The sequence below is a fragment of the Zeugodacus cucurbitae genome, chromosome 5, assembly GCF_028554725.1.
Source record: "Zeugodacus cucurbitae isolate PBARC_wt_2022May chromosome 5, idZeuCucr1.2, whole genome shotgun sequence".
Taxonomy (NCBI): Eukaryota; Metazoa; Arthropoda; class Insecta; order Diptera; family Tephritidae; genus Zeugodacus; species Zeugodacus cucurbitae.
The window spans coordinates 41,795,381-41,807,582 of NC_071670.1; the positions used below are offsets into that span (position 1 = coordinate 41,795,381).

Genomic DNA, 12,202 nt, shown 5'->3' on the forward strand with positions numbered 1-12,202 from the left:
GCACTGGTTTATACATATAGCTGGTGCTTTCGTTAAAACAATTTGAATTAAAAATATTTTTAAATATTTAAATTCTGTATGAAAGTTAAAAAAAATATTTTTTTTATTAATGAGTTGGTGAATTGGATTTCAAAGTAATAATTATAATAGGAAATAAAATTAATAAACAAAAAAAAATATTTATACCCTGAACAGGGTATATTAAGTTTGTCACGAAGTTTGTAACACCCAGAAGGAAGCGTCGGAGGCCTTATAAAGTATATATATAAATAATCTGTATGTTGAACTGAGTCAATTTAGCCATGTCCGTCCGTCTGTCTGTCTGTATATATTCGAACTAGTCCTTCAGTTTTTAAGATATCGTTTTGAAATTTTGCAGATGTTATTTGCTCTTCAAGTAGCTGCTTATTTGTCGGAGCTGCTGATATCGGACCCTTTATATCATATAGCTACCATACAAACTGAACGATCGGAATCAAGGGCTTGTATGGAAAACTTCCGCATTTTATTACATATCTTCACGAAATTTGGAGTGAGTTATTGTTCATAGAAATAATTTAATCTCCGAAAAAATTGTTAATTTATTACTAAAAGAAATGCCCCTATGAAGGGTATATTAGCTTCGGTAAAGCCGAAGTTAACGTTTTTTCTTGTTTTTTTTTACTTTTATTATTCTACAGTGGCTGATTATTTTTCAAATGTCTTGCTATATACTCGTAATATGTGTTTAATTTCGATTTATCTTTTTCATAAATGGTGCAACAAAATGCGCATTAAACACCGGCTACTAGTATTATATTAGTCAGCAGCAGAGTGCTGAAGCGTTTCTTTTTACATTTTGCAATTTATTTATTTATTTAAGTTGCATTTTTTTATATACTTTATCGTTTGAGTTGGGTGTACATGTGTGCACGTTTGGCTACTTCTTCCGTCCGTCAAAGACTATGCACCCCAGAATATCCATAAAATAATACTTTATATGTGTATACACCGGCGCTTACATGAAAAGCATCGCAAAATTTTTTTTTAATAGAGATAGAATGTTTATTATTCGGTTTATTTATTGACAATTTTTTTGATTATTTAATTTTTTTATTTTTTTAAATTAATTATTATTATTTTATTTAGTTTTTTTTTTAGTTTTTTCTAAATTATTTTTTTTTTTTATATTTTAAACTTTTTTTGTAATTTAATATTTTTAATTCATAATTTTTGTTTCTTCATTCATTTATAATATTTATATATCATATATCATGGTTTATTGTTCAATTTATTCACTTTTTTTAACTGTATCTTTTGGGTTTCTTAATTTTTTTATTTTTTAAATTAATTATTATAATTATTTTTAAATTAATTATTTTTTATTTTTTTTTATATTTTAAACTTTTTTTGTAATTTAATTTTTTTTCATTCATAATTTTTGTTTCTTCATTCATATATTTTATTATTTGGTTTATTATTCAATTTATTCACTTTTTTAACTGTATCTTTTGGGTTTCTTAATTTTTTGTTTCATATTTTTTTAAGTAATTAATTTTTATAATTTTTAATTTAATTTCTATTAATTTTTATTATTTTTTATTAATACTTTTTTTTAAATAATCATTTTTGTTTCTGCTACCAAATATAATTCTTCTTCAATAATCACATTGTTTGATTTAATTATTTATTATTTTCTTTTGTTTGATTTTCTTTTTTTTCGATTTTTTATTATTTGTGTTGTGTTTTTTTTTTAACTTTTGCTGGCATGCAATTTTCACATACAACTACGATAATTACACGCAAAGTGGAGCCACTCCTTAAAATCCATATAATTATTGACTTCAATGTTAAGAGTATTCATTCATATACACATTTGGCTATAGACATGCCAAAATATATATTTATGGCTTTATAAGAAGTAAATAAACAAAATAGCTATAGACTTTGATTGCCATTCGCACATACAGAAAAACATACGATCTTCTGTAGCCGGCTTGTTTTCATTATATACACATACATATATGTATATTATATATTAAGCTCTCATAGTACGCGTATTTATTTAGAGTTGTGCTGACGCCACTTTTACTCATTGCTAATTTTGTCAACAAACCAATGCTATACATATACATATGTATACATTCTATACATATGTATATACAAACAAAAATATATACATATATGCACGTGTACCTATATACCCGACAAACTGGTTAAGTCTGTTCACCAATTGTCCGGTTAGCATGTTAGTTAGTCAGCTAGTCGGTTGTTTGCGCTAGCAACTTAGCTACTAGCTAGTTGTTGGCTTTTTAACGCACACGCAATACGCAACAGATGTTCAAGCCGAAATGTACAGCGGTCCAACTATTCTACTACTCTTTAATGAACTATGCATTGCCCCAATGAACGCATTTTGGCGCACCAAACTCGTCCATTTATTGTCATTATACATTTGTGTATGTTTGTAAATATTACTCAATGGTAATTGTTGTTATTGTTACGTGTTAACTGTGCTTAATTTACTTCACAAATTAACACAATGATTGCGTAGAAGCTAACGATGATTGTTTTTTTTGCGTAATTCAAATTACATTAAAAATTAGTGAAAAAGTGGAGCGCTAACAAGCATTGGCACAGATGGTACAGTTTAAAAAGCTTTTGTTTTGAAAAAAAAAAAAGAAACAACAATAGTAATGAAATAAAATGTTTGCATTTAAGTTATCGTAATATATGTAACGAGTAAAAAGGTGTTGACAAATTGTTGTTGTTGGCGTGTATTTATCACTGTGCTGTGTCTACATAATCCAATTTGTCATAGTAATTGCGTATCACAGCGACGGCAGAGTCACCTCCCTTTTGCGATAAAAAAATATAAATTCTGATGTGTTATCTTTATAATTATCGGTTACTGTTGTGCAAAATTAAATCAATCAAATCAAAAAATTTGTGGACAAAAGATTATAAATAATTTAATTTTTAAATTTAAATATATAATTTTATTTTTTTTATTTAAATAAATAATTTAATTTTTAAATTTAAATATATAATTTTATTTTTTTTTTATTTAAATAAATACTTTAATTTCTAAATTTAAATAAATAATTTTATTTTTTTTTTATTTAAATAAATAATTTAATTTTTAAATTTAAATATATCATTTTATTTTTTTATTTAAATAAATAATTTAATTTCTAAATTTAAATAAATAATTTTATTTTTTTTTATTTAAATAAATAATTTAATTTTTAAATTTAAATATATAATTTTATTTTTTTTTATTTAAATAAATAATTTAATTTCTAAATTTAAACAAATAATTTTATTTTTTTTTTTTATTTAAATAAAAACTTTTTTTTAATTCAAATAAATAATTGTTTTTATAATTCATATTTTTTTCCAAATTTCAATTTTTATCTAATTTTTTCATTTCTAAAAACTTTTTTAAACAATTTTATTTTAATTTTCAAAAACATGTATTCATTTTTTTAAGTATTTTATAGTTTTACTTTTTAAATGCTTTAATTAATTAATACTTTTAGTAGACATTAATGATAATAGCGTCTATTATTATTGAAGATGTATTATAATCTGTTGGTAGTGGTTTCTATTTCACAAAATAATTCAATAAACTTATTGCTCATACTCATACCCAAGTCTAAGAAATTATCCACCAAACAACCCAATTTTTATTGAAATAATTTTTCGCTATTCAAAGTTTCTCCGTACTAAATATGTTTTTATTAATTAACAAGAAAAAACGTTAACTTCGGTTGTACCGAAGCTAATATACCCTTCACAGTTGCATTTCTTTTATTAATAAATGAACAATTTTTTCGGATAATAAATTATTTCTATGAACAATAACTCACACTAAATTTCGTGAAGATCGTGAAGTAGTAAAATGCGGAAGTTTTCCATACAAGCCCTTGATTTCGATCGTTCAGTTTATATGGCAGCTATATGATATAGTGGTCCGATATCGGCAGCTCCGACAAATGAGCAGCTTCCTGAAGAGAAAATAACATCTGCAAATTTTCAAAACGATATCTTAAAAACTGAAGGACTAGTTCGTATATATACAGACAAACAGACGGACGAACGGACAGACAGGCGGACATGGCTAAATCGACTTAGTTCAACATACTGATCCTTTATATATATACTTTATAGGGCCTCCAACGCTTCCTTCTGGGTGTTACAAACTTCGTGACAAACTTAATATACCCTATTCAGGGTATAAAAATAGCTGTTGCTATTATTTTGTTTATTACTGTATGTAGAAGTAACTACATATGCATTGCTGTATACCACTAATTTTTAATCTTCTACTTATTGATAAACTATTATATTTTGGGCTCATTTCTAAGTATATAAATATATTTTTGTATGTGTGTGAGTTAACGAAAGATATGAGCAATTGTATAAAAAAAAACTTTTCATTTTTTATTAATTGCATTTATGTATATATGTATGTATTAAAGTATATACATATTTCACAAACATCGACTAATCGCTATGTAGAATTGTAGAAACCTGTCGATTAGTCAGAGCTGATCAAGTTAACATATATAAATACATATGTCTGTATATTTACATATGTTTGCATGTTAATACAAAGTTGTTAATTGAAGTTGCGATTCGCAGGAAATCTGCTGAGGTGATCATGTCACTGATTTATTTTTAAAATCAATTTGATTTTACTTATGGTACATTTGCAAATAATTGTTTTTCTTTGTGCGGCAATTAAATTGATTTCGAAACATGAATTTTTCAAATAGATCTCTCATTTATTTGCGATTCACGTGTTTACAGATCGATATTTTAGACGTTGTTGAACGAGTTATAATGAAACTTTAGATACATTAATATTATAAATAACGAATTAGTTCCGAAAGCCTCTCCTGCATTTCAGTGTTTCCAAAAAAAAAAATTTTTTGTTCAAAATGATTTTTAATATCGCTTCCATACTGCTGGTACATAAAAAGTATTGTTTCGCATATCAAAGTCTATAAATAATTTATAAATGATAACAAACCCACGAAATAATTTTTGTGATAATAACAATAACTCGTATGTACTATTGCAGAGCAAATACTGTAAAATGTAACAATTTATGTAAAAGCCATAATTTATTCTGCTGTGAAATTTCTATATGCAAACATTCTTCCAGTATAAAAAAAATAATTTACAGTAACAGGTTTATTGTCGGCTTTTTGACTTTTTCTCAAGCCATACTACTCATCGAGGTGTCAACTGGTTTATTATTGTTGTTGTAACGAAATAAAAAATTTCCTAATATTTATGCTAGGGGTCCACAATCAAAAGCTGGTCATAAATCCCATTTATTTCTGGCTTTGGAGACCCCACTGTCTTTGGAACGTTCTTTTATAGCCGGCTCTCTCAGTTCCTTTAACCTCCAGTTTTGTACCTCACGGAGAGCACTTTAAGCAAATACAAAATTTTGAAACAAAGTCCGAACTAATAACTTACTGAGAGTCGAAATTTATAAAATCGAAAGAATGACTTTTACGCAAATCACTGAAAGCAACTTTCATGTTTCTTCTAACTAAATGCTCTGTCTCTTTCGGTTTTTGTTTAACCGTTGTTTACTATAGATTAAACTAAATCTATTATTGTTGAAAAAACAAAGAATAAAAAGAGTTTTGACAAATAAATGTGTTTAAAGTAGATACCGTTGCTTAGTTTTCGAAAAAAATATTTAGTTATGACGTGTTCCAAACAGTCGATATATAAAATCGATATTTCAATGATAATGATAAGTAAATTTCAATAAAAAAAAACCCAAAAAAAAGCTATTTTTGGCGTATATCACACAGACCTTATTAACTAAAATTTAATTTTTCAAATTTATCTAAAAAAATTCAACAATTTTTCACTCACCCTCGAATTTCGTTGATTATAATCACAAGTGATAGCCACATAGGCATTTCTAACGCAGCTACACACATCACAGATATCCATGCGTCGCTCCTTATCCATTAAACTCCATACGGATAAATCATTATTGACCCGTGCGGCCATTGTCGGCTGTTCATTGTTGGGGCGTGCAAGATGCACGCCAGCAACATTAGACTTGTCTTCCAAAGCGTTTGCAACCATTTGTTGTGTATAGAATTGTTGTGGTTTAATTTTAGTGCCATCATAACCGAAACGTGCGGTTGGCGCTACGTCTTGATGACGCCGCTGACGACCACTCACATTTTCGCTACCATTTCCGGCGTCAGCAATAGACTCTTCCTCCTCCTCCTCGTCATAATAGTCATCGTCGATATCTGTGCTGGCCGCTGCAGCAACAGGGTCTTGAAACGTCATAAGCGGTGAGCGTTTAAAGTGGCGTTTTGCCGCGGCTTGGTGGTCAACGACCACAGCATTTAGTGACGTTGGTGTGGGTGGTTGAGAGGCGCGTAATGCTGGTGATGGCGCAGGAACACAGGTGACGGCAGAGAGTAGGCAACAGAGTGTTAATAACAACAAAAGCAACGCTTTGCAGCACATTTTGTTGGTGTATGGCAAGTTTTGGTGAATTTTTGTGTTGTTGCTGCTGTTGCTGTTGGCGGTTGTGTTGTTGGTGGTGGGCGGAGTTGTTAAGGCGCAAGCGCGGAGGGCTTCGTTGTGTTGTTGTTGAGTCATTTCGTTAATACTTAAGCGTCGCTTTATGTTAAAGTTTGGATGTTTTGGCTGTGTGTTTGTTGTTAAGAAATAAACTCTTTAAAAAATTTTTAATTTAGTTTGGTTTTCACAATATTACAATTTATTTGCCTTTAAAATTTTATTGTGTTTTGAGTTAATTAAAACTGGTTTGAGTACACTCAGGGCAGCAGTAGGTCAGCAATCAAAATTGTAGACTAAAATTTAATATATATATTTATGTAATTTTTTTTTAAATTATATCTCACACTTCTTCATTAAATTTATTGTTTTTTTATGTATTTTTTCACTTCACTTTTTGGTCGTTTTCCAGCTCGTAATCACACTCACTTTTTAAACCGGCACTAAAAATAAACTCGTGCGTAATTTTCATAAATTTTTGCTTTGCAACTATTTTACGCCCTTTTCAACTGTTTATTTAATTTTGCACTGCCAAGTAATATTCTTTTTTATTATTAGTTAAAATATTTTACACTAACACTTGCATTTCATTGCTTGCTTTGACCCGCATTCGCGTGTATTTCTTAATTATTATTTTTCTTTAATTTCCACAATTCTGTACACAGTAGCAACAATAACAACACACTGTTTAAGCACTGGCAAACATCGCAAAAGATTTTATTTTGTTATTTTCTTGGTTTAGTTAAGTTTGCTTTCACTGCATACTAACAACAAAAAACAAACACACGAACTTCTATTTTTTTCTTCTTCTTTTCTTTTTTTCCCCTCTTTGAAAGCTTCTTGCGCTAGTAACTTCAATTTCCGCTCGTTATTTGTAAATTGTTTTCACGCTCTAATTTAGGCTAATTGATTCTTTTGTTGTTCGTCTACGAGAATTAAATTTGCTTAATTCTTTGACATTCATTTTTGTATATCTTTTTCTATATGTATACGATATACGACTGACTGGCTGTCAGTATTCACATAGTTATTATATTATATATTTTGACTATAAATATATACACAAATGTAAGTCACCAGCTAGCCAAACGAACCGCACACGCACTTTACCGTCTGCTTAAAGCGCTTATTAAACGAACTAAACCGCTTCCCACGACAGTTCAACAATATCTGAGAAAAATTTCACGATCGTGCTTGTAATTTTCATTCAGTTTCAGCAAAATACTGCGCGCTCTTGAGTGCAACAAATCGAGTGGAGTGTGCGCACTAAGCGCTGCTCTTCACTTGTTGGTTGAACTGTTATCGCAACTGTGATTATGTTGGTGAGCGTGAAAGCAATGCATACCCAGTGAGAACTCTCTGACTCAGTATTAAAAGATTCTCAAACATAAAAACTTTAGCGTAGTGCTCTTCGTTGCTCTCTTAAGCAGTTGGGTGGGTTTCAGAGGCTGAAAACAAGGGTATTTTTACAATTTTTTTTTTAATATACAATCATATATTTCATTGAAATAATTCACAATATCAAATATACGTATTTAAACAACATATTTCGATAGTAAATGCATAAATCTAGTTAATGAGCGAAACAAAAAAAGAAAATGTTAAAATTTGTATTTTTGACAGATTTTTTACCAAAAATACTCACTTTTTTGTCAAAATTTTCTGCATATATTGGGTTGAAAAAATAGTTATAATAATAATAAAGATCGTTCCTTCATTAAGGGGGGGGGGGGGCTGTGATCGTAAGGTTTGTTTCGTCGAAAAAAGACCATTTTTCATGATTTTTTTTAGAAAAAAATGATTGCTGTAGGTTTATTTTACTTATTATTATATTAAAGTACAATATTTGAAGGATACTTAAAAAAAAGTTTTATCGAAAAATAGCGAGGAATAACGGATTTATCGTCGATCTCTGCAGGCATCTCGAAAAAAAGTTGTTGTGCGGTGACCAGTCTACAGCAACACTGGATCATCCGAAACCAAAAAATCAAAATGATTTCTTTAGTTTATTAGTTTGTCTTTCAACTGACGTCGAGTTTTTTTTTATTTTTAAATTTTTCAATTTTTGGTACCATTTTCAAACCAAAATGACGATTTTAGACGAAAAATCGACCTATTTGTTATTGTAAAATTGTTAGTAATTAAAACTTTTGGAAAAACTCGACTTCATTCGAGAGCTATATATATGTAGAATATATGTTCAAAATTTCAAAACGATCGATGAAGTAGTTTTTTCTGTAGGCTGGTCACCGACTTTAAAAATGACATATTTGGGAAAATCGATTCAAAGTTTTGTACACTCAGCGTAGATAGCTGGAGGTACCGTTATTCAACCTGCTGTAACTTCGTTAGTTTTTCTCCGAATGACCTGAAACTTTAACACAATATTCTTGAGATGTTGATGGTTCAGAAAAAAAAATAAAAACAAAATGAAAAAAAAGTTGTCAAACCTTACCCCCCCCCCCCCCCTAAACTAGATAATGTTATTCGAAAGATGTATGCAAAATTCATAACTTTTCGAAATATGGTGTGCATTGACTTAAAAAAATTAGTTTTGAGATAAACGCTTTTAAAGTTTTACATTTAAACTGCCGTGACCTTGAACTGACCGGAACTTCCAAATTTCTCTTAGTATTTTACTGGGACTGATTTGATATTTTTGGATAAAATTTTAAGCACGAATCCGATTAAATCCTTCAATTCTAGATTGACAGTTATTTATTATTTATAAATTCTATTTAATTTTTTTCTTCTTAAAGAGACCACTCTTGTTAAAAATATTACAGTAAAAAACCTTTATTTTGTTGTAATATTTAAGAAAAGAGAATAGACATTAACCCAACAAAGTACGTCTACACCAAGTATCGAAATGATAATTTAACCTCAAATTTTAACTTATTTTTCTTAAAACCAATTTCTCAAAAAGAAAACAAGCCACTTCCGAAGGTAGTAAATCCGTATGAATATTTTTTAGAGTATGAATATTATTTAGATTATACTCAAATCAGGTAACTCTGCCTTTCCAACTGCACACATTTCCATAAGTATTTCGGTACTAACGAGTAACGAAAGAGCAAAATCATATTGAGTAATTTCTCTCTCTCTCTCTCTCTCTCTCTTATCTTTCTCTATGTCTGAGCGCTTCACCAGTTTTCTGATCAGTTCTGGACACTCATACAAGCCATACAATACTTATTGGATTTGCTCACCCGTTTTCTCGTTCTCTGCGGCAACAAACAACCTTCGTTGCAGTAAGGCAGTGCATTCGTGTATATTGATATACGAGTTAACACAAACACACATACAGGCATACATATGCACATATATACAATAATTACAGCTGATCTTGTTTATGCTCTATTTGTTGTTGCTTTCTATGTTTTGATTATGGCTTTGTAAACGTTTTCAACGTTGGCCAAGTTTGAAAACTTGTTTTTGTACGATACATACAACCTCACATACTACTTCTTAAATATACATATGTATTTGTATGGTTAGTCGCCACTAGCAAGCGCCTCACTTTACAGCTAGTTTACATTTATATATGTGTATGTATGTATGTACATCAATATGTATATGTTGGGGCCTATAACGTCAATTCACTTGACTTCTTGTGGCAGCCTTTGTTCAAACCGGTAGTGTGGCTCATTCGCTTAGCTAGCTGACGTTTAAAGAGCGAGCGACAGTGTGTGAGAGATCAAGAGACGAATTGACGGTTTAATTGAATGCAACTTAAAAGTGTTTGCATGCAATTAAAATTTCCTTCTTTTCATATAATTTATTGCATTTGAGAGTGTCGATAATTGGAATTGAATGTGAATACATATAAATATAATTATGTATGTATGTATTTATGTACAGATGGTACATAAGCTTTGAAGTACGACAACATTATTTATAAATTATACAATTTTAAATTTTAATCTTTAACCTTCAAATTGGCTTCGATCTCGTTGATTACCTGGTTATTATAGCGAATTTTCTTTTTGGCGAGTATTCTCTTGTGATTTCAGAACAAGAACTAGCCACTGGGATCCAGATCCGGAGTATCCGGACCAATTTAAAATTCGAATTTCGTCATAATTTTAATTGCTTTGGCACCCACTCTATTCAGAGGTTTCGTTCTTATCTTATCATGCGAGCGTCAGCTTTGTATTTCAATTAATCTAAATTTGCCATCCAGTATTAGTTTAGAGACCTTATATATATATATTTTTTTTTTTTTTTTACTTTAGTATGTACGTGATGTGTTCAAAAAATAACGGGAATTGTAAAATTTAAATTTTCACGGGTTTGGAAAGTCCAATAGTCATACGTTTCGCTTCCTTATCCAGTCTGGAGAAAGCAGAACTAACGGCGCGGGTGTTGTTTCCAATGATATCGATATCATCGGCGTACGCCAGTAGCTGTACACTCTTATAGAAGATTGTACCTTCTCTGTTTAGCTCTGCAGCTCGTATTATTTTCTCCAGCATCAGGTTAAAGAAATCACACGAGAGTGAGGTCTTGAAACCTTCAGTTAGTCGCCGGATCTTTTCGTAAAATTTTCGAGCATTACCCCTGTCGGCCAGCTTGTCAAGCTCTTCATACTCACGCATTTCGGCCTCTTTCTTTTTTTGTCTGCAAATGCGTCTCGCTTCCCTCTTCAGCTCTCGGTATCTTTCCCATCCCGCTCTTGTTGCGGTCGATCGCAACATTGCGAGGTAGGCAGTCTGTTTTCTCTCCACTGCGAGACGACAATCCTCATCATACTGACTGTTTTTTTGACTTTTCCGAAAACCAATGGTTTCGGTTGCAGCTGTACGTAAGGAGTTTGATATGCCGTCCCATCCCTTATACCGAGATGCTGATGAGTGCTCTCAGAGAGCAGGAGTGCAAGTCGAGTAGAAAATCGTTCGGCTGTCGGTTGTGATTGCAGCTTCTCGATGTCGAACCTTCCTTGTGTTTGTTGACGTGTGCGCTTTTCTACACAGAGGCGGGTGCGTATCTTAGCTGCTACAAGATAGTGGTCCGAGTCGATGTTGGGACCACGAAGCGTACGCACATCAAAAACACTGGAGACATGTCGTCCATCTATCACAACATGATCGATCTGGTTGCGAGTGATTCGATCCGGGGACAGCCAAGTAGCTTGATGGATTTTCTTATGCTGGAATCTAGTACTACAGACGACCATATTTCGGGCCCCGGCGAAGTCGATCAGCCTCAGACCGTTTGGTGATGATTCGTCATGGAGGCTGAATTTTCCGACTGTTGTGCCAAAGACACCTTCTTTACCCACCCTAGCGTTGAAATCGCCAAGCACGATTTTGACATCGTGGCGGGGGCAGCGCTCATAGGTACGTTCTAGGCGCTCATAGAAGGTATCTTTGATCACTTCGTCCTTCTCTTCCGTCGGGGCGTGGGCGCAAATCAGCGATATGTTGAAGAACCTCGCTTTGATGCGGATTGTGGCTAGACGTTCATCCACCGGAGTGAATGCCAGGACTCGACGACGGAGTCTCTCTCCCACCACGAATCCCACACCGAATTTGCGCTCCTTTATATGGCCGCTGTAGTAGATGTCACAAGGACCCACCTTCTTCCGTCCTTGTCCCGTCCATCGCATTTCTTGGATTGCGGTTATGTCAGCCTTTACTCTTACGAGAAC

The 12,202-nt window shown here is 31.7% G+C and overlaps 2 protein-coding genes across 3 annotated transcripts in view; one reads left to right on the forward strand and one right to left on the reverse strand.

Moving 5' to 3' along the window:
* LOC105214675 (uncharacterized) overlaps window positions 1-7,730 on the reverse strand; it is a 42,789-nt gene extending 35,059 nt beyond the window's left edge. The window contains exon 1 of the mRNA XM_054231835.1: window positions 5,884-7,730. Within this exon, the coding sequence (XP_054087810.1) occupies window positions 5,884-6,633 (750 nt within the window). The 5' untranslated portion in view covers window positions 6,634-7,730. The remainder of the gene's footprint in view (window positions 1-5,883) is intronic.
* The window catches only part of LOC105214673 (E3 ubiquitin-protein ligase highwire), a 132,767-nt gene that overhangs the window by 80,119 nt on the left and 40,446 nt on the right, over window positions 1-12,202 (forward strand). The gene's annotated exons all lie outside the window — the stretch shown is intronic.